The 23,290-nt window shown below is 45.0% G+C and overlaps 1 protein-coding gene across 1 annotated transcript; it reads left to right on the plus strand.

Moving 5' to 3' along the window:
* Positions 1-307: 307 nt before the first annotated feature.
* On the plus strand, positions 308-22,042 carry KIF4A (kinesin family member 4A). The gene is given in 20 exon segments (XM_073600992.1): positions 308-450; positions 623-766; positions 2,028-2,229; positions 2,231-2,269; positions 2,466-2,549; positions 2,782-2,895; positions 4,301-4,346; positions 4,349-4,458; positions 5,658-5,752; positions 7,152-7,284; positions 8,085-8,255; positions 8,430-8,472; positions 8,475-8,489; positions 8,492-8,556; positions 10,691-10,768; positions 11,980-12,087; positions 12,175-12,324; positions 14,800-14,916; positions 17,052-17,177; positions 18,135-22,042. Coding segments are annotated over 20 exon segments (2,157 nt in total). The 5' UTR covers positions 308-322; the 3' UTR covers positions 18,324-22,042.
* The last annotated feature ends 1,248 nt before the right edge of the window (positions 22,043-23,290 follow it).

Below are 23,290 nucleotides of genomic sequence, written 5' to 3' on the forward strand. Positions count from 1 at the left end.
AACCCAGGGGACAGATGCGATCGCCTCCGCCGATGGCTCAGTAAGCGGCGGAGGGCACTGGATCGTGGCGGGGGGGGGGGGCCCTCTCCCGCCACTGATAAAAGTGATCTCGCTGCGAATCCACCGCAGAGACCACTTTTATCTTGTAGCTGGCTGAACATGGGGATACTGGGCTTAGCTGCTGCCATAACAACAATATCCGTCCCCAAAAAAAAGATGTACGTCGGCTTGTGGCGGTCGGGAAATGGTTAAATACCTTTCTTCTTTTTTTTTTTTTTTTTTTTTTTTTTTTTTTTTTTTTTTTTTTTTGTGCAAAGTGTTCATGCTATTGTGGTGTTTTCTACAGAATAATATCAAAAGCCTGGAAAGTGAGGTGGGAGCATTGCAGAAGGAGAAGGAAGAACTGGTTCTGGCTCTTCACTCTGCCAAGAAAGACGCCAACCAAGCCAAGTAAGTGAGGGGCTGGAAAGTCCCGTTTTGTATGGTGGCCTTGTGCAGCGGCTCAGTAATCGCACGAATGGGAACGATTCTGGTTCTCAAACGTCAGCCGAGACCAGTATATATTATTAGATGTATAGAAATTAACTTTTTTTTTTTTTGTTTTTTTTTTTTCTTCCTGCAGGCTCAGCGAGCGTCGGAGAAAGAGATTGCAAGAGCTGGAAGGTCAGATGAACGACCTCAAGAAAAAGCTGAATGAGCAATCGAAGCTTCTGAAACTCAGAGAATCCACCGAGAAAACGGTCGGCAAACTCAACATGAGATCCAGGTAAAGCTGCACATCCAAAGTGATTCTGTTCTGGTGTCGGGACTCCCCCTCCCCCCCCCCCCATGCTGTAGCTCTGGTCAGGGTAGGGGCAACCTCCAGTTCTCCAGCTGTGCTGAAACTACAAATCCTATCATTCCTCTGCCCCCTAGGGTGTCATGCCTGTAGCTGACAGTAATGGGACACCAGATGGAGAAAACAAATCTCAAAGGGAGTTATAACTTTCCAAATGAAGAAAAAAAATGTGTCCATACTTCTACTTTTAACCCCTGCATTTCTGAGCAGGAATCGGCAATGATCTGAGGTCTGAAGGTACACAAGTTGGTGAAAGTGGGGACGGGCCTAAAGCAGTGATGGTGAACCTTGGCACCCCAGATGTTTTGGAACTACACATGATGCTCAACTACGCCGCAGAGTGCATGAGCATCATGGAAATGTAGGTCCAAAACATCTGGGGTGCCAAGGTTTGCCATCACTGGCCTAAAGGAGCTCCTTTACAAGTCAGGGAGCTCCTTTACAAATTTACTTGCCAGGAGTAGCTATCCTGGTTGATCTGGTAGAGATCTATTGATTTATCCCAAAGTTTGGCTTTGCTGCACTTTTTCTCTTCTACTGCTAGGTGCCGGGTACTTGTGGTACTAGCTACGCAAAGGGCAACCCAGGTCAGGTTATGGGTATGTGGGGGTATCTCAGCCAATGGGCAGGGGTCTTGAATCCCTTGGCCTGCTGGGAGAACCTATATATTTGGGTGAGGTCAGGTGATTGGTTTTCTGTGCCCCCGGCTGCTAGGCCAGAGATTGGGCCTATCCCGGGGACATCCGGCTGCTGGGCTGTCTGAGGGCCGATCCAGAAGTAAGAGAGCAGCGCAGGGTTGGGACTGCGGGTTGAAGTCCAACCAAAAGTCGGTTTGTTACCAGGGATCACCGTAACTGAAGCAAGTACCGGAGTATCATTCTCACTGAATGGAACGGGTGGAGAATCGGGAAACTTCTGGTGGTGATCAAGTCAGGAACCCAACCAGCAGAGTGCCAAGCAGGGATGGAGCTGGTTATCAGGGGTGAAAGCTTGAGAAGCATCTGGAGTGCCAAGCTATGTACCTAGCAGAGAAGCGGGAGTGGCACTTGAAGATGCCACTGCAGATATAGGAGGAGCTCAAGGGATTCAGTGAATCGGAGGGTTTAGTGAGACAACGGGAGCTCAGTGTGCTGAAGAACTACAAGAGGCAGTTGTAGTGACGCTGAAAGAACTATTACATTCTCATTAGACTGGGCAAGGCCGGAGAACGTGCTACATCACCTATTGGTGGAAAAGGGGTCACCGGACCGGTGCAATTAGGTGGGAATGAGCGGTATTCAAAAATTTCAAGTTTGTCGTCTTGTCTTTCGCAGGCCATGAAATCGCAGCGGGTTCAGCTTATGAGGCAAATGAAGGAAGATTCCGAGAAATTCCGCTCTTTCAAGCAGCAAAAAAACAAAGGAAGTTATTCAACTTAAAGAGCGGTAAGGAGCACTTCCACAGCAGTCTGTATGTAATATCCTATACAGTACCTGAGAGAGGAGGATATATATATATATATATATATATATATATATATATATATATATATATATAATATATATATATATATATATATATATATATATATATATAATTTTTTTTTTTTTTTTTTTTTTTTCTCAATGCCTAATATGTTCTTTTATAGGACCGTAAACGTCAGTATGACCTACTGAAGTTGGAAAGGGATTTCCAGAAGCAAGCCAGCGTGCTGCGGAGGAAAACCGAAGAGGTCAGCAAAGCATTCTATATTCCACCGATGGCTATTTGTGAAAGTTGATGTAAAATAAGCTGATCCATGCTTAGTTAGGGGTACATGCCCCGGAGTTCTACTTTATGAAAAGACTTTTTTAAAAAAACTTTAACATGTTTAGTGTTTTGGGTGTAGATCTGTTGCTTTTAAGTAGTCTTTTATATAAATGCTCATCTTATAATTTTTTTTTTTTTTTTTTTTTTTTTTTTAGGCAGCGACCTCTAATAAGCGTTTGAAGGAAGCCCTGCATAGGCAGAAGGAAGCCATGGATAGGCGCAAAGATGCCCAGAATAAAGGCATGGAGGGGGCAGCCACTAGAGTGAAGGTATGTGAACCCAATGGATGGCTGGTCAGTCTATAGGTGTTCCACTGGAACCTAGAGAAGTGGAAGAGCAGCTGCTGACTTGCAAACCTTTTTACTTTTACCCTGAGCGGAAGGGGTTAAAGTGGAACTTCACTCTCCCAATCAATATTGTTTTTTATTTCTATTTTATTTTTATCTTCATGCGACTGGCATTAGTAAATGGTTAGCAAAGTACAGTGGAACCTTGGATTTACGAGCATAATCCGTTCCAGGAGAATTCTCGTCATCCAAAGCACTCGCGAGTTTTCCATTGAAGTCAATGGAAACGAAAATAATTTGTTCTGCATTGACTTCAATGGCATGCAATACCGCATGTGGCCAGAGCGGGGGGGGGGTGCCGGAGAGCCTCAGAAAGGACCGGAGACCTCTCGGCTGATCTTGGAAACACCTGGAGCGGAGTATTTACGAACGCTTGCTATGCTCCGGCGCCCCCGCACCTCTGGCCAAATGCAGTAATGCACGCCAAATTAGCTTGAGTTTTCCGAGACGACACTTGCAAACCGGGTCAGAATTTTTTTTTAATAAGTTGCTCGTTATTTAAAATGCTCGTAAACCGAGGTTCCACTGTATATCATATTTGCTTGTGTTTAAACTTTATTTAAATGTTACTTTTTTTTTTTTTTTTATATTTTACATCCTGGCTTTTTGCCTAGGTTAATATGTCGTACATCCCAGGAGTGTTCAGGACAGGTGGTGGAATTTTCTCAGCTAAGAACCACACCCTCACACATGCCCGAGCCTAAGACCCATTACACACTGGGCCGTGCCGTGTCACTGGTAAAGCGCCGCTAGTTTTAGCAGCACTTTTTGGGCCGCTAGCGGAGCGCTTTAAACCCCGGATAGCAGCCGAACAAAGGGTTAAATGCGTCCGGGTTGCGGTGCTGCCGAATCACTTCAGCAGGGTGCTTTGGGAGGGGGTGTATACACCCCTCCTGAACCGCCCTCAAGATGCTGCTTGCAGAGACTTTTCAGAAGGTGCCACCCCAGAGTGGAAGCACTCGGGCTTTCACACTGGGGAGACGTGAGAGGTGCCTGAAAAGCGTCCCAGTGTGAAAGGGGTCTGAGATCAAACTGACTCCAGAAAGTAAATGCTACATAATCTGCCCTTACTCAAAATGGCCACGGCCTGAAGCGGGGGGGGGGGATTTTTCAAAGTGATTTCCCAACAAATAAAGCATGGAGACATGGATGGTTGGGGGGGAGTTTGCTTTGAATAGTAAAAATGAATTAAATAGTTTTTGGTTTGTGGTACTCCAATGCAGTGAAGGTCCGCTTTTTAACTTTTTTTTTTTTGGCTGTTTTCACATGTTTATGGAGTGTTTTGCATTGGCCACTACTGGGCTCTTAATGGTTATTTTCCCCCCAGAACTGGCTAGCCAATGAGGTGGAGGTTCTTGTGAGCACAGAGGAAGCCCAGGGCATCTAAATGATCTGCTTGAAGACAGAAAGATCCTGGCTGCAGATATTGCCCAGTTGAAGCAGAAGAAGGACGCAGGAGAACGCATTCCTCCGAAGATTCGGTGAGCGCACTGAACCTTTCCCTCAAAAAAAAATTTAAAAAAAATGTAAAAATATATATATATTTGTAAAATATGTATGTGTATGATATATATATATATATATATATATATATATATATATATATATATATATATATATATATATATATATATATATATATATATATATATATATATATATATATAAATATAAATTTTTTTTTTTTTTTTCCCCAACCTCACCTATGTACGAACATACCTAAAAGAACCAATAAAGCTATCATCCCCCAACTTATAACTATACCAACACACAGGCAATGAAAGGTACTTTTAATATATCTCCAGAGGTAATTCACAGACACATTGTATCGTAAAAGGTGTTGTGGTTGTTGTTAGTTTTTGGTTTGTTTTTTTTTATCATATTTCATAAATTCTTTGCAAAAACTAGACCATCATCAACATAAAAATAATCCAAATTAAAACATTGGGGGGTAGATTTCCTAAAACTGGAGAGGGCAAGATCTGGTGCAGCTCTGTATAGAAACCAATCAGTTCCAGCTTTTATTGTCATAGCCTAAATTGAAGAAGCTGATTGGCTACCATGCACAGCTCGTACCAGAATTTTGCACTCTCCAGTTTTAGGAAAAATCGACCCCCTATATTTTAATTTGATATTTTTATATTGATGTAGGTCTAGTTTTTACAAAGAATTTTGAAATCATTTTTTTTTTAATTTTTTTTTTATTTTTATTCAAAAATTCTTTGTGAATTGTCTCTGGAGATATATTTAACTACTTGCCTACTGGGCACTTACACCCCCTTCCTGCCCAGGCCAATTTTCAGCGCTTTTGCACTTTGAATGACAATTGCACGGTCATGCTACACTGTACCCAAATGAAATTTTAATCTCCCTTCTTTTTTTTTTTTTTTTTTTCTTTTTTTTTTTTTGTTGGTGTTTAATCACTATTTGGGGTTTTTATTTTTTGCTGAACAAACAAAAAAGACAAATTTAGAAAAAAAACTGTTTTCATAGTTTGTTTAAAATTTTTGCAAACTGGTAATTTTTCTCCTTCATTGAGGCGACACTGATAAGGGGACACTGATAAGGGGACACTGATAGGGGGACACTGATAGGGGGACACTGATAGGGGGACACTGATAGGGGGACACTGAGTCTTTCTACAATGTTAATGTCATCAGCTGAAGTAATGTTTGGTTTTTTAGAGAAGAACCTACACGGTGGCAGAACTGGAGCATCTGGAGGAAGAGGAGTCTGTCACCAGGCAGATCGAGAGCCTAGAGACTGAAATGGAGCTCCGGTAATATTCCATAACCGAAATTATGAGCTGTGTGCACATTCCACAATCCTTCCCCAATTCTGATTTACTTTCATGGTGGGGGGAAATGGCAAAAGACCTGTAGAATAAATCGTCATCTCTAAGTTCTGCCAGCCCGTAATGGTGTACCCATTTTATGAATTCTTTGATATAGCAGTTTGAAGGCGACCTCCTGAGAATTTTTGGTTTCTTAGCTTTTTCTTGGTTATGGTTGGGCATGTGCACTGCCGAAAAAATGTGTTTTGTTTTTTCATTTCATTCATTTTTTTTTTTTTTTTTGTTTTGGAATTCTAAAATAAGAAAGGAAAATATGAAAGGACGATAAATCTGAAAATTCAAAATGATTAACTATTCAATTATAGATATCGGAATTTACTTTCAAATTTGGCTGTTGGTGAACGCAACAAATACGACTTTATCTAAAGTTACGAATTATCCGTCGTAACGAATGCTGTATCTAAACGAATGGAACGCAATGAATAATAAACAATACTAAAAAAAGTATTATTTTATTCAGTTACAACGGCATTCTTTATTTTGGATAATTCGTAACTTTAGATAAATTTGTATTCGTTACCTTCGCTAACAGCCAAATTTGAAAGGGAATACCAATACCTATAATTTATTAGTTAATCATTTTGAATTTTCAATTTTTCGTTCTTTCAAATTTGGCTGTTGGTGAACGTAAAGAATACAAATTTATCTGAAAGTTACAAATTATCCGTAATAACAAATGCTGTATCTAAACGAATGTAATGAATAATAATAATAAAAGAAGTATTTCATATTTTGTTCAGATACAGCGTTCTTTATTTATCTGAATAAAATTATTTTTTTTAAATTATTTTTTATTATTCATTACATTTCATTCGTTTTACATACGGCAGTCGTTATTACGGATAATTCGTAACTTCAGATGAGTTTGTATTCATTACGTTGACTAACAGCCAAATTTTGAAAGTAAATTCCAATATCTATAATTTTAATTAGTTATCAGATTTTCGACTTTTTGGATCTTCACTCAAATTTCAGAATTTTTCTAAATTCGTTAAACGAATTGCACATGTCTAGTTATGGTGTCATTGTGTACTACTAGACCTGTGTGTTTTTATATTTTTATATATATATATATATATATATATACACACACACACGTCTAGAAGTACACAATGACACCATAACTAGACATGTGCAATTCGTTTAACGAATTTAGAAAAATTCTGAAATTTGAGTGTGTGTGTGTGTGTGTGTATATATATATATATATAATTTTAATACAGTTCCGTGCAGAGAAAATGCAGCATTTTGTACGTGACTCAACTTTTTTTTTTTTTTTTTTTGACTAGAGCTCTTCTTTTATATTCTGTTTTGACTTTTACAGGAGCGCTCAAATAGCCGACTTACAGCAAAAGCTCCTGGATGTTGCCAATGAGGAAGAACGGGTGAAACGAAGATGGGAAACCATCACCAATCTCATGGAAGCCAAATGTGCACTGAAATATTTAATGGGAGAGGTGAGCTATTGAACCCTTACTGTTGGCTGTTTACTGTATATTTCTGTTTATTCATTTCAAGTTTAATAGTGGTCATTAATTTTTCACCCCTCGAGTGTGTGATCCATGTACTGTCTATGAGAGCCAACAGATAATTTCATGTAAAAGGAATTTTTAAAGGGATAGTTCTTCCCAAACCCCCCCATCACTGTAGCTGCGCATCGATCCCGTGACGAACCAGAGTGACTGCGCTGACCAGTCAGGATCGGACTGCTCCATCCCAGAAGCGGGTGTATGGCACATGCGTCAAACACAAGGCCATCACTTCTCTGCAGCTCTGGCCACCCCTCCCACCCCCCGTTTCAGCAATCGACAGCAGAGTGGAGGACAAAATTCATCCTACAGAGCCTGTCCCCTCTGCCGCTGCAGCACCCCTCGGTCTTCCCTGGTCTCAACATTCGTCCCCTCTGGCCCTCCTCCGGTCCCCCTCCAGAGCCTGCAGCTTCTGCTTCCCAGCTTCTTCCCAGCACATAGGGAGTGCACTATGATGTAAGGGAGAGTGGGGGAGACTCTTGACTGACTTCTGATGGTTGGTGGGGCGTGCACTAGACTTAGATACAACTGTGTGCTGATGTGGCCCACAACATCTGGCTTGCGCTCTCGCTGGCTCTCTCTGTGGCTCGCTGGCTCTCTCTGTGGCTCGCTCTCTGGCTCTCCCTGAGGGTGGTCTGTAGATTGGGCACCGGGGCCCTATGAGACTTCATGTTAAGTGACACTGACTCCATTTTGACATGTTTTTTCCTCCCCTCAATGTCTTCTAGTTGGTCTCTACCAAAGTTCAGACAAGTAAGCTGGAAAGCAACGTGAAGCAGAGCCGGGCCCAATACGCCGATCTCCAGAAAACGCTCTTTGAAGAAAGGAAGCAGATGGCGGAAATAGACACAGAACATCAGGGCCAGCTGATGCAAATGGAGCAACAACATCAGGAGAAGGTAACGCTCTCGTGACCTCTGAACTGGAAGAACTTTTTTTTCTAGGGATTTTCTGCAACCAAGTGGTTGTTCTGCAGCAGAGAGGCTCAGAATGGTTGTGACTGAGGCTTTGTCATTTAAAAAAGAAAAATTGGCTAAAATTTTGACCAGGTAATTTTCTTTCTTTCTCTGCAGATTCTTTATCTGCTGGGTCAGCTGCAGCAAAAACAGCCAGTCACTCCGTGGATCAGGAGCCACTCAGGACACGGAGGACAGAGTGACTGAAAGGGAGAAGCAGCTGCTGGAGAGGCTGAAGTTCCAGGTGATTGTTTTACATTGATTGGGTTAATTTAGAGCAGAAAATAAAATGTTTTATTAATGTGCACCATCCAATCAGTTACCTGTCCTAATGTTTTCTTTTGGAGGGGGTAATGGCGTGACGAACGGTTGTAGCCACGCCCACTGTGACGTACATGTGCCATGCTGTAGTCCTGGCTGGAACCGGGAGATGCGAAGGGTGACAACACAGCTTTCCCTCTCTAGAAATGGCTGCGTTGTCACCCTTTTGCGTCTCACCCGCTTACAAGAGGCAGCTATTTTATTTTTTTTTTTTTTTAGCTTCTGAAATGCAATTAACATAATACTGTTATGTTTGGAAAATGACAAAAGCGTTATTCAATATTATAAATACAATTTTGACCATAGTTCTTATCTTTTTTAATGCATACCTGTATCTGTTAGGTTTCTTTTGTGTGTTTGTTTTGTTTGGGCTATTTACTTATTTTTAATTTTTTAATTTTTTTTTGGAGTTTAGTTAACAGCTTGCTGACCACCCACAGTACATTTAATGCTGGCGGCCAGCTGGGTCGTGTACGTGATTCAGACTGTTCAGATTAGGGCCGTGCTGCCGGACTGGGCACAGCGGATTGCTGACCGCGGTACTTTCGGCGGCCAGGGGAATCATGTGATCACCATGTTAACAAGGCGATTTATGAATGAATTTCATTCCTAACCCGCTGTGTTTCCTGCAGACTGATGCTGTGATTGGACCACAGCTATCACATGGTACCTGATTACCAGTAATCACAGCTGTCATTAATGTACCCAAATTCATTGAAAACGTTGCTGTTAGTGATTTCAATAACAACTTCATTGTAACAGCAATCAAAGTGTAAAGGGGGGGGAGCCCTGATTACCCCCAGAGTAGTACAGTATTACTATTGTGACACTGAACTACTCTGATGAGAGTATGTAAAAAAAAATAGATAAAAAATTTTATTTTTTAAAGGGGAAAAAAAAATTGTAACCAATCATTTTTAATGTGTGGTGTTTGTTTAAAAAAAAAAAAAGTAAACATATTTGTCAGTATCCCTGATCACCGCCACACTAGTTATGATGATGTACTGCACTGGTGACATTATGATTGATTTATTTATTTTTTTTGGATATGTTTTGTAACAAAGTAGAAAATTATTGTGATTGGTGGTGGTTTTTTTTTATTTTTTTTATTTTTTATTTTTTCCAAATTTATATCGCAAAAAATAAACCCCAGAGGTGGTCAAATACCACCAAAAAGCTTTTATTTGTGTGAAAAAAGATATACATTTTTCTTTTTGGGTACAGTGTTGCATGACGATGCAATTTCCAGCTCAACCACATGCTTACCGGGCACTTTTACCCCCTTCTTGCCCAGGCTAGCTTTCAGCGCTGTCACACTTTGAATGACAATTGCGCGGTCATGCAACACTGCAGCCATATGACATTTTCAAAAGCAAAAAAGTTTGGAAAAAAAAAAGTTTGTTCAGTTTTGTAAATAAGTAAAAAAAAATTTTAATTTATTCTTTTTTTTTTTTTTTTTTTTTTTTTTCCTCCTGCACTGATGTGCGCTTGGGAGGCGGCGCTGATAGGTAGCACTGATGGGCACTGACTGGCGGCACTGATTGGATGCTCTGATTATCTGTGAGGAAATGCCGCTGATCGACTCTCCTCTCATGCCGTCAATGTGAGGAAAGGAATGCCGACAACCTGCATTTCCTCGGGTGGTGTTTTTTTTTTTTTTTTTTTTTTTTTTTTTTTCATGTGATCAGTTGTGATTGGACACAGCTGATCACATGGGTAAAGAGCCATTGGCTCATTTTCCTGAGATAGGTCATGTGCCGTTTCCCAGGGACAGAGCGCCCCACCGATTTCCCAGCGCAGGCATGGCAACAGTGGAACTAAATCGTCCCAGAATGAGATGCGGCGTGCACCCGTCTATTCACAATACTGCGCGCGGGACGTGCTTAAAGTTGCGCAGTGCTGAATAACAAAATATGGCCTGGTCATGAATGGGGGGGGGGGGGGGGCTAAATAAAACCTTCCGGAGCTGCAGTGGTTAAAGTTTTGAAACGTTTGTGTTTGTTTGTTTTTTTTTTTTTTTTTTTTTTTTCTTAAATTTTTTTTTTTTTGTTTGTAAGGATGAAGAAATCGAAAAAATGAAAGAACTCTGCGATAAAAACCAGCAACTTCTTCAAGAAAACGATTTGTTTAAACAAGTGAGTGGAAGAAACAACAAAGGTTGGGGGATGGGAGGAATTTTATTTATGCTGCGGGTTCTGTTGGTAAGGGGGAGGGGGGAGAGATTTTTATCTGCCACGACTCGGTGTCAAAGCAAATGAGTCGTGGGTGGGGGGGGGGGGGGGGGCTTTGGTTGGCATTAGGGTTGCACTGATGCTAGTTTAAGATGCAGCCGATTTACACACAGGTCAGTCTAGGTGCCCACTACACTGATCCCTACCTGACCACTACACTAACCTACCCCCCTCCCCCACCCATCACATGTACGATGTAGATCATGAATTTTGCTTACCTCTCCATGGCCTCCACGATCGTCCATCTGATCAGGGCTCTCCTCAGCACCATGTACTGTTCTGGAGTCCCGCCACCTAGCAGCTCCTAGATACCCCCCCCCCCCCAGCCCGCCGAAAGCTCCACCAACAGCCGCCGTATACTCTGCACCGAGCAACGCCACAATACCCCCCCTCCCCTCCGCCGTTCTCGCAGGCACTGGCTGGCCGCACCAGGGGGTATCACAGTGGACAGGCTGGACTACAGGAGTCCTGCAGAGCAATGCCTTGTCGGAAAGGGGAGGGCACTTAGCCGCAGCGCACTTGGGACGGCATTGTAAATTGCGCCCCCCCACAGTATGCCACTGCCAGCAGGCCCTTGGACCATGGCCGTACTGATTGGTCAGTCCGCCCCTGCCACTAGGAGAACTCTCTGCAGCTGGAGGGGGAGAAAGGAGGCCGGGGAAGGTACCTGGTAGAGCTGGTGGGAGGGAAAGGAGAAGGTGGGGGTAAGGGAAATCCCACTGACAGCTGAAACATCATTGGTTGTTAAGGACACGGCGGCCCCGCTCCTTAGCAACCAATAATTGATGGCATTCTTTTGTATACCTTTCATCTGTCGGAGGGAGAATTCTGACAGATGAAAGAACCGGACCTGAAGGTATCAGTTTCTAGTATCGGCGCATTTGCAGGAGTACCAATACTTGTGCAAATGCTTTATTATCGGCACCGGTATCGTGGGATCCTAGTTGGCATAGTGAGCTGCTGTGAACTCTGAGGAGGAATTGCTCCACAGCGCCTGCAGATCTTAAGACCAGCAAGGGCTCTTGGTCACTTTTAATGCCAAGTACCTGATCACCGTTCACTCTTAACGTAGATGTGTGTCAAACGATCTGTGCTTTATGTCCTCTCCTGTGCAGAAACTGGCGCTACTTCAAGTTGCAAGCGCAAAAAAAATGTGCACTACATCGAGTGAAAAGCTATTCATGGCCTCGCCAGATTCTCCCTTCGAATTCGTCCCTCCAAAGGTAACCTTTTTTACTCTTCCAATGTTTCCTTTTTAGTTACGGCGGAGAATATTGGAAACTTTGTACTAATAACATGTTTTGTCTCAGCCCAAAAATCTTAGGAGAACTACGGCCAGAGCTCCCGCTGTAATCCTGGAGGACTTGTTATCCGAATCTGGAGATTCCGACGAAGACATAAGCGACAAGAACTGGGTACCGGCTCCGAATGTTAAACCGCCCAAGAAGCAGACCAATGGGGTGAGCCGCAGGAAGCTGTCATTTTACTTTGTTTGAGTAAGGGATCATTTACACTTGCTTCAGAATGTGGCATTGGATGATTTTTTTTTTTTTTTTTTTTTTTTTTTAATTTTTTTTAATGCCTTCTGAGTGCCAATCAAAGCTCCCGTCTTTAAATAAAATGGTCACCTTACGGACCTGGTCACACGTTGTGTTCACTTCACAAATGATCCCCCGTGTCACTTGGCGCTTCAAAGAGTCTCCCAAGCTTCCATAGAAGTCTGACAACGCTCGCTAACAGCGCCTGCAGAGGTGCTTTAATTCAGAGTTGGCTTTGCTTTGTTTTGGAGGTAATTGCAGGTATGAAACCAACAAGCGAAGCAGAAAGATGTCATCTGCAGGCGCTTCCAGTTTTTGTGGAAGTGTCTGGTGCAGACCTCGCATCACATGTGCAGGGAGGAGCAGCAGGAAGGTGAGCGAGGTCCGGACTGGAGAGGAGCAACTAGCAGGTGGCACACGTGGTGCGCAACATGGGAGCGCTATATAGCAGAAGATGAGCGGGAACTAGAGAGTGAGGGCTGAGTGACGGAGGATCAGCAGAGCTGGGGGACCAGAGCAGGAAAAACTATCAAATGTCACACGAGGTGTGCAAAATGGGAACGCTATAGCAGAAGGTGAGGGGACTAGAGAGAGAGAGAACTGAGTGACAGAGGATCAGCAGAGCTGGGGGACCAGAGCAGGAGAAACTAGCAAAGGTCACATGTGGTGCAGGAGGTGAGCGGGGACTGGGGAAAGAGGACTGAGTGACAGAGGATCAGTAGAGCTGGGGGACTGGAGCAGAAGAAACTGGCAGATGTCACACTTAGTGTGAAATATAGTGGAAGGTGATTGGGGGGGGGGGACCAGAGAGAGGAGGATCAGCAAAGCTGAGGGATCGGAGCAGGAGTAACTAGCAATTTCACACGTGGTGCAGATGGTGATCGGGGACCAGAGGGAGAGAGAACTGAGAAAACGGAGCAAGAGAAACTCGCAATGTCACATGTGGTGGGCAGTGTGGGAGCACTCTAGCAGGAGGTGAGTGGGGACCAGAGAGGGAGGATCAGCAGAGCTGTGGGACCGAAGCAGGAGAATGTCACACGTAATGTGGAAGGTGAGCGGGGACCGGAGAGAGAGGATTGAGTGAGAGAAGATCAGCAGAGCTTGGGGACCAGAGCAGGAGACAATAGCAAATGTGACACAAGGTGTGCAACATGGGAACACTATAGCAGAAGGTGAGGGGGGACTGGAGAGAGAGGACTGAGTAACGGAGGATCAGCAGAGCTGGGGGACCAGAGCAGGAGAAACTCGCAATGTCGCATGTGGCCCACAGTGTGGGAGCAATATAGCGGGAGGGGATCAGAGAGAGGATTATCAGCAGAGCTGGGGGGTTACTACTGAGCGGGGGATAAGAGCTGGGGGGTTACTACTGAGCGGGGGATAAGAGCTGGGGGGTTACTACTGAGCGGGGGATAAGAGCTGGGGGTTACTACTGAGCGGGGGATTAGAGCTAGGGGTTACTACTGAGCGGGGGATAAGAGCTGGGGGGTTACTACTGAGCTGGGGGGGTTACTACTGAGCGGGGGATAAGAGCTGGGGGGGTTACTACTGAGCGGGGGATAAGAGCTGGGGGGGTTACTACTGAGCGGGGGATAAGAGCTGGGGGGGTTACTACTGAGCGGGGGATAAGAGCTGGGGGGGTTACTACTGAGCGGGGGATAAGAGCTGGGGGGGTTACTACTGAGCGGGGGATAAGAGCTGGGGGGGTTACTACTGAGCGGGGGATAAGAGCTGAGGGGGTTACTACTGAGCGGGGGATAAGAGCTGGGGGGGTTACTACTGAGCGGGGATAAGAGCTGGGGGGTTACTACTGAGCGGGGGATAAGAGCTGGGGGGTTACTACTGAGCGGGGGATAAGAGCTGGGGGGGTTACTACTGAGCGGGGGATAAGAGCTGGGGGGGTTACTACTGAGCGGGGGATAAGAGCTGAGGGGGTTACTACTGAGCGGGGGATAAGAGCTGGGGGGGTTACTACTGAGTGGGGGATAAGAGCTGGGGGGTTACTACTGAGCGGGGGATTTAGAGCTGGGGGTTACTACTGAGCGGGGGGGGATCAGAGCTGGGGGTTACTACTGAGCGGGGGGGGGGGGGGGTTGAGAGCTGGGGGTTACTACTGAGCGGGGGGGGGGGGGGGGATCAGAGCTGGGGGTTACTACTGAGCTGGGCATCTGCTGACCAAAGGGTACTATGGAGCTAGGGACACACTAAACCAGGGTTCTACTGCACCCCTTTAAAACAAATATAAAATCCTCACACACGGGGCATTTGCCGAGCTTTGTTGAAGCCGTAGGCACTTCAATGTGTGGTAAAGTCGAAGCAAGTGTAAATGAGCTCTAATTGTATGTGTGGTGTCCTCGGCAAACCTTAAACGTTTATTTGTGCCGCTTCCTCTCATCGCAGTGCGCTTGTAAAGGCCGTTGTGGTAATAAAATGTGCCGCTGTAGGAAGAGTAAACAAAACTGCGGCGAAGATTGCTTGTGTGACGTAGCCAAGTGCCGCAACAGAGACAACTTTACGGTGAGTCCAGCCTACCCCGGCCGCTTGAGCCCGCCTCAGTGCCGCCCATGCACAGTACAGATACCAGCATCCTTATAGCCCAACTCTGGGCAAAAAAAAGTTTTCTCTTGCGGTGGGGCTGTGCCTGCGCTGCAAGGGTTAAGTGCTCATTTTAGTCCCAGAGAGAAGAGACAAACGTTCCCCGGCTCAGCTGCTGTATTCCATGTTCAAAGGCTGGAGAGCGGCACTCTTGTTAGGGTGTTCAGGTCCCCATACACAGAATACATAGCAAATATAGCCGGATATTGGGTATACTCTTGAAGATAAATCGTTATTGGCCTTCTACATGTAGATCAGGGGGTAGGGCAACCTCGGCCCTCCAGCTGTGGTGAAACTACAAATCCCATCACTCCTCCTCTGCCTCTAGGAGTCATGCCTGTGATTGTCGGGGTCTTGCAATGTCTTATGGGACTTGTAGTTCCAAAAAAGCTGGAGGGCCGAGGTTGCCTACCACTGATGTAGAATAACACCGTTGTCCACTAACGCGTTTCGGCTCTGAGGACGGCCGTATTAGCCAAAATACGTTCTACACGTAGCCAATAAAGATTTCTTTTTAAAGAGTATACTGAGTAGTCTGGCTATATTTTGCTATGGAGAAGAGAGAGGGCCTTCTACTCACTTGATTCTCTCCTGCATCGGTAAATGGCACTTCCCTGCGCTCCAGTGGTGGACTGTTCCCGCTGTCCGCCCATCCAATACAGGTCTATGGAGCCTGCTCTGGGCTTGATGCAAGTCAGGACCTCCACGGTTCAAGAGCTGCAGGGAGGATCAGCTAAGTAGAGCTTCTTCTCCTCTTTTCTCTCCCACGAGACCAAATTGAGCACTTAACCCTTGCAGTGGAGCACAGCCCGCTGCAAGGGAAAACTTTTTTTTTGCCCAGAGTTCAGCTTAGGTGTCATTTCACTTTAAATAGTTTGTTCTGGCCAAGCTGGTCCAAACACCCCATTTCCATTATTGTAGAACAGGGGGTCCCCAGACTTTCTAAAGGGCCAGTTTACTGTCCTTCAGACTTTAGGGGGGCCGAACTATGGTCACTGGAAGTTTAAAACGTCCCAGCATCAGTGGGAGTAAACCATCACCCCATCATTGGCGTCGGTGGGTGGAATTGTGGCCCATCATTGGCGTCGGTGGGTGGAATTGTGGCCCGTCATTGGCGTCGGTGGGTGGAATTGTGGCCCTTCATTGACGTCGGTGGGTGGAATTGCGGCCCCAACATTGGCGTCGGTGGGTGGAATTGCGGCCCAACATTGGCGTCGGTGGGTGGAATTGCGGCCCAACATTGGCGTCGGTGGGTGGAATTGCGGCCCAACATTGGCGTCGGGTGGAATTGCGGCCCAACATTGGCGTCGGTGGGTGGAATTGCGGCCCAACATTGGCGTCGGTGGGTGGAATTGCGGCCCAACATTGGCGTCGGTGGGTGGAATTGCGGCCCAACATTGGCGTCGGTGGGTGGAATTGCGGCCCCAACATTGGCGTCGGTGGGTGGAATTGCGGCCCAACATTGGCGTCGGTGGGTGGAATTGCGGCCCAACTTTGGCGTCGGTGGGTGGAATTGCGGCCCAACTTTGGCGTCGGTGGGTGGAATTGCGGCCCAACTTTGGCGTCGGTGGGTGGAATTGCGGCCCAACATTGGCGTCGGTGGGTGGAATTGCGGCCCAACATTGGCGTCGGTGGGTGGAATTGCGGCCCAACATTGGCGTCGGTGGGTGGAATTGCGGCCCAACATTGGCGTCGGTGGGTGGAATTGCGGCCCAACATTGGCGTCGGTGGGTGGAATTGCGGCCCAACATTGGCGTCGGTGGGTGGAATTGCGGCCCAACATTGGCGTCGGTGGGTGGAATTGCGGCCCAACATTGGCGTCAGAATGGAGGGTTTGTGGTCATGTGACTGCAATAAAAGCACCTAAATTTGGGTGTTTACAAAATTTTTGTTTCTTAAAGGAAGTGACAAAGTGTTGAAGTGCCATGGGGCTGTTGGCTATATTGTTGGTCAACGGAGGAGCTTTGGCCGCACATAACACATAAATCTCAGGATGGCGATGTTGAGCTGACTTTGTGTTCTCTTTTGTAAGTGGAGTATATGATTTCTGTCTGCAGGATGACACCTATAGTGAGGATCCATCTCGGGAGTCTGATACTACTGCTGGCAAAATGGATTTCCATGGAGATGTCACTTCTGGAAGCTCATTCTTCACAGAACCCTGTGTAACGCCCACGAAAAAGGTAGGCCGGGAATCACGTGATGGTGGATGTACTTTATGGCCGAAGGTTTGTAGACCCTGGACCATCACACCTTCCTATCTAGACAACCTTGCAGGGGAGCCAAGGTCCACAAAATAAGTGGCAAAGAGCTGCAGGTTGGACACCAGGGTTTTACACAATTGCGCTCTTGTGATAACAATTGGGTGAAGGTGCATGAGCGTGGACCCCCCCCCCCCCTGTACAAAGCCAGCTCCATAAAGACATGATGTGACCAGTTTGGTGTGGAGGAACTCCAGTGTCCTGCACAGAGCCTTGACCTCATCCATCCCTACTTTTAGAAGACCTTTGGTATAAGGTCTTTTCATCCAATATAAGTACCTGACCTTAACTCTACAGAGCACCTTTGAGATGAGGTCTTCTCTCTCCCAAAGGTGTTCAGTAGGTTTGAGGTCATGGAGGAACTTGAGTGTCCTGCACGGGGCCCTGACCCTTTTTTCTGAACACCTTTGGGATGAACTGGAATGCTGATTGTGAGCCAGGTCTTCTCATCCAACATTAGTACCTGACCTCACAAATGGCCTCCTGTTCCCACAGACACCCTCCAATATCTTGTGGAAAGTCCTCCCAGAAGAGTGGAGGATGTCATAGTCACTAAGGGGGCAACTCAATATTAATTGCCATGGGGAGAGCAGAGGCAATTCCATAAAGACATGGTATGACCAGTTTGTTGTTGAGGAACTCGAGTGTCCTGCACAGAACACTGGAAAGTGAAAAATCTGGTGCAGCTCTGCATAGGAATGAATCAGCTTCCAGGTTTTGTTGCCAAACCTTCTTTGCTGAAGTTAAAAGCTGGTTACCATGCACAGCTGCACCAGATTCTGAGTACTCTAGTTTTTAGTAAACCTCCCCCGACGGTGTACGTCTTGACGTTTTTTTTTCTTTTTTTTTTTTCCTGATTTTCGTTCTTTGCACCGCCAGGTTCTGCGGGAAATAAGCGACATCGGACAGATGTTCTCTATGAAGCTTCAGCGCAAACCGTCCAACACTTCCGTAGCGGAGGAACCTCAGGAAAAGCCGACTTTAGGCCTGAAGAAGAAGAAGAAAGCTTTGTGTAACAGCAACGTCAGCTTCTTCTCCGGCTGCTCCCCGATTATCGAGGATGAATAGCTCCTTTTTTATGCAGGCTCCAGTCTCGTATAACTCCTAGAATGAATTGTAAAGGGGTGCCTGTACTGGAAGTACTGACCTGCCAGCAGTTAATTGCATTACATTTTAACCCTGTAACAATGTTTCTTTTAGTCTAAAGATTTCTAGTAGACCAGAAATCCTACTTAACCTTTTTGTCTCTCCCGTTCTTTAAAAAAAAGTTTCAACTTCATGGGTTTTTTTTTTTTTTTTTTTGGTTTTTTTTTAAAGTGGGTAAAGTTTCTTAAAGCGGACCTTGCACCTAAAAAAAAAAAAAAAAATTTTTTTTGTAAATTTTCCTATTTATGAAACTCTTAGCAGATGACATTTTAACATGGAACCCGGCGAAGAACCGCTCACCATTGTACAAAGGAGTATAGAATACAGTTATGTATAGTTAACGAGGATTGTAAATATTCAAAAATAAATTGCAGATTTTGAGACCTTTGTCTTGTTTACCAAGAAAAAAAAAAGTTGCTTCATGGTGCCCACGACAGAGAAGATTGGAGGAAAGGGTAAATATCTGGGTTTTTTTTCCCCTCTAAAGTAGGAAGAAGTGTCAATGGGGAAATGCAAGTTGGGGAATGGAAGTTGTGGTGAAACTAAGATGGTTTGGAGGCTAGTTTTAGGGGGTCAGGGTGGCAGTAAGATGGGAGGTGCAGGGAGAGGTCCTCAGTCTCCAAGAGACTGAAGATGTGACACTATTTGGTAGGCTGCAAAGGAAGCATTTGCTTTATACAAGTGAGGAGAACTTTGTGGCACAGCTGCGTTTTCCATAATGGGGTCTGGGCTGGTCTTGTGTTGAGTTCCAAGAGGCGGATATCCTTGAAGGTAATTTTAGCCACTGGTTTGGCCATGTTTAATTAGGATCCCCCCAGATATGATTTGTGGGCTTTACAAACAAACATGAGGTTCTTGTCTGCTGTGTTATTTGTAGCGAAATGGACATCATTCTCCTTGACCACATCTGCGGGGTTGGAGGCTCTTGGAGTAAACAGTCATTTTAAGAACCAGTGCCATGGCAAGACTGATCCCAGTACATCCGTGATAAATGGCACGATCTTGGACTTGTGGACTGGGTTAAGCTCGTAATCGTGACCTTTGCACAATTTCATCCTGGACCTTGTGGAGTGTATGCTTTCCACCAGTGCCATTAGTGATTTCCTGGGAAGACTAATCCAGTATATGCATGACCTTGGCTATCTAGGTATTGGACTCGAATTGGGTTAAGCCCGTTATCTTGACCTTTTCTCAATTTCATCCTTGACCTTGTAGAGTGTGCTTTGTACCAGTGCCATGAGTAATTCCCTGGGAAGACTGATCCAGTAAATGGCATGACCTTGGCTATCTGTCTAGATCTTGGACTCGGAGTTCAAGTTAAACTCGCAATCGTGACCTTTGCATGATTTCATCCAAGATTGTGTAGAAGTGTGCTTTCCATTGCTTTGTGTGGCGTGTTCTGCCTGGGTTTTCTCTGTTGCTGCAGACCCTCTGCTCTAATGGTTTGTGTCTTGTATGAAGACCTTTTCCTACGCTGCTTGTAAGTCTTGGCTGATCTCCGAGGTTTTTTTTTGAAAGCTGACTTCAGTTACGCTGCAAATGAAATGACGCCCCTTCCAGGTTGGCATGGAATGCAGAATTCTAGAGATCTCTACTGCTGACAGGCATTGGATACATCTTTCAACCATAGCTGTGAGGGTGAGTGGGGAGCATTCTTGGGGCTCATGGGACCTGGGCTGGAGAGGTGAATGCCTTTTCTGATCTGATACTAATTTCTGCACTGCTTCCTGGTTTGGAAGGAGGTTGAGAATCCTCTCGGTGAAAGGCAGCGGTGACCTAGGCTTGCAGGAGATGGATGCTGGTATGGAGGCAGTTCGGGACCCAAGGTATTGGTCCCTGCCTGGTTTCCCATACTTGGGCATGTTAGCTGGACTTTGGGAATCCCATTGAGGTTGGATGGGGCAGTAAAGTAGTGTAGTGCTCTCTAGATGTGTTCTCATGCTGCCATTGCCAAGTCACCCCCAATTTGCCTTACATTTACTGGAACTGGATACCTGGTACATACAGGCAGGTTGATCTCCCTTTACCGCCCCCTCAATGGATTCCCACAGCCCAGCGAACAAGTTAAGTAGTGCAGACCTCTCGAGATGTGCTCTCTCATGCTTGCCTGGCTTTTCTGGAACTAGGTGCTTGCTCCTGGGACATACAGGCAGGTTGGTACTCGTACTTGGGCATGTTGACTGGGCTATGGGAATCGGTTGAGGTTGGATGGGGCAGTAAAGTAGTGCAGAGCTCTCTAGATGCATTCTCATGCTGCCGTTGCCAAGTCATCCCCAACTTGTCACCCCCAACTTGCCTGGCTTTTATTGGAACTGGGTGCCCACTCCTAGCACATACAGGCAGGTTGGTTTCCCAAACTTGGGTATGTTAGCTGGCCTTTGGGACTCTATTTAGGTTGGATTGGGCATTAAATGGCGCAGAACTCTCTAGATGTGCTTTCTCATGCTACCAGTCACCCCCAACTTGTCTGGCTTTTAATGGAACTGGATGCCCGCTCCTGGTACATTCAGACCGACTGCAGAATACTTCAGTCACATGATTATGTGACCGACATCGTCAACGGATAAAGCCACTGTAGGCTCTGGAAATGTTTTCCCATCTTGAATAAAAATGGGCATAGTTGAGATTACAGCTGGAGCTGCTGCTGCCTGGTCCAAGGTGGCAGCGGTCTCAGAACTCTTTGCTCACCACCACAAGGAAGACCATCTAGGGGCAACTGCTGCATTTTATTTGGTTAATTGAGCAAAAAACTCAGGACAGGGTCTCTTTAAAGAGCCTCAAAACCTCATGTATGCAGACTTTTCACTAGCTCATGGTCTTTCTCAGCTCTGCTGACTAATGGGGAGCTGGAAGAACTGGAGGAAGCAATTTAGAGGCTCCTCCTTGTAGTGAGCACTTGCCTCCAATTTTTGGAAGATCAGTTGCATGTACCTACCTGTGTGTTTGGGTTTTTTTTGTTCTTTTTTTTTTTTTTTTTTTAGTGGAAGATTTCTTGTAGTGTGTATGTACCTCCATTTTTAACAGGACAGCTTTGGAAGATCTCCCTTGTAGCTTGTGTACCGCCATTGAAATGGGCCTCTTTGGAAGACCACTTAGAGTGTACATACCTCCAACTACCCACCTTTAACTGCTGCCATTTCACCTTTCTGAACAGGTTGGCCTTAGAAGCCTTTTCTACGTTTTTTTTTAAAGTTCTATAAATGTTATGATCCATGGAAAGAGACGAGCGATGCATCTTCTTGTAGATATTTTTGTGTTATGTTCATGTTGTGGTGTACATGGTGAGCCTGCCCCCCCCCCCCCCTACCCCACCCTGTTCTGTATCCAAGACTTCGATCACCAAGGTGGTAACTCTTCAAACTCCTGAGGTCTGATCTCATTCTAGTTTCCATAGATGATCAATTGAGCCTTGTGACTACCATTCCCATTACAGCTGATCTGCTCAGCCAAGAAATAGATGTAGAATATAAATCTCCTTATGATTTGTAAGTGTTGTCTTTGTATTTTTATGTGTTTTTACAGCTGTATCACTAATAAAACTGCAAATATTCCATGGCCGTCATTTAACTTCATAGTTTATGTTGATTCAACTAGTAACATATTGAAATTTTTTTAGTTTTAATAAACATATTTTTATTGTACACTCGGCTCCTTTTTGTAGTTTCTTGTGCTCAATCATATCTTACCAGAATTTTTTTAGCGTTAAAAAAAAAAAAAAAAAAAAAGTGTGTGTGCTCATAAGTTTACATACCTTGGCTGAATTTGATTTCTTGCCCATTTTTTTAGAGAATATGAATGATAACACAAACTTTTCTTTCACTCATGGTTAGTGTTTGGCTGAAGCCATTTATTATCAATCAACTGTGTTTACCGTGTATTGCCCCGTTTAACATCGATGACAGCTTGAAGTCTTTTGTGGTATTTGTGGATGAGGCTCTTTATCTTCTCAGATGGTTCATCTTGACAAAAAGCCTCCAGTTCCTGTAAATTCTTGGGCTGTCTTGCATGAACGGCACGTTTTGAGATCTCCCCAGAGTGGCTCAATTATACTGAGGTCAGGAGACTGAGATGGCCACTCCAGATCCTTCCCTTTATTCTGCTGTAGCCAATGATGGGTTGACTTGGCCTTGTGTTTTGGATCATTGACGTGTTGGAATGTCCGCAGCTTCCTGGCTGATGAATGAAATGTTCCTCCAGTATTTTTTGATAACATGCTGAATTCATTTTGCCATCAATGTTGACCTAATTGCCTGTGTCTTTTATAGCTCACACATCCCCAAAACATCAGCGATACACCTCCGTGTTTCACAGTAGGAATGGTGGACCTTTCATCATAGGCCTTGTTGACTCCTCTCCAAATGAAGCATTTATGGTTGTGGCCAAAAAGCTCAATTTTGGTCTCCTCACTCCAAATGACTTTGTGGCAGAAGGTTTGAGGGTTGTCTTTGTGCTGTTTGGCGTATTGTAAGCAGATACTTTGTGACATTTGCGTAGTAATGTCTTTCTTCTGGCGACTCGACCATGCAGCCCATCTTTCTTCAAGTGCCTCCTTATTGTGCATCTTGAAACAGACACACCACATGTTTTCAGAGAGTCCTTTATTTCAACTGAAGACGTTTGTGGGTTTTGTTTGCATCCCCAACAATTTTCCTGGCCGTTGTGGCTGAAATTTTAGTTGGTCTACCTGACCGTGGTTTGGTTTCAACAGAACCCCTCGTTTTCCACTTGATTAGAGTTTGAACACTGATGGTTGGCATTCTCAATTCCTTAGATTTTTATATCACTTTCCTGTTTTATACAGTTCAACTACATTTTCCCGCAGATCCTTTGACAATTCTTTTACTTTCCCCATGACTCAGAATCTAGAAACGTCAGTGCAGCACTGGATG

The sequence above is a fragment of the Aquarana catesbeiana genome, linkage group LG09 (assembly GCF_042186555.1).
Source record: "Aquarana catesbeiana isolate 2022-GZ linkage group LG09, ASM4218655v1, whole genome shotgun sequence".
Taxonomy (NCBI): domain Eukaryota; kingdom Metazoa; phylum Chordata; class Amphibia; order Anura; family Ranidae; genus Aquarana; species Aquarana catesbeiana.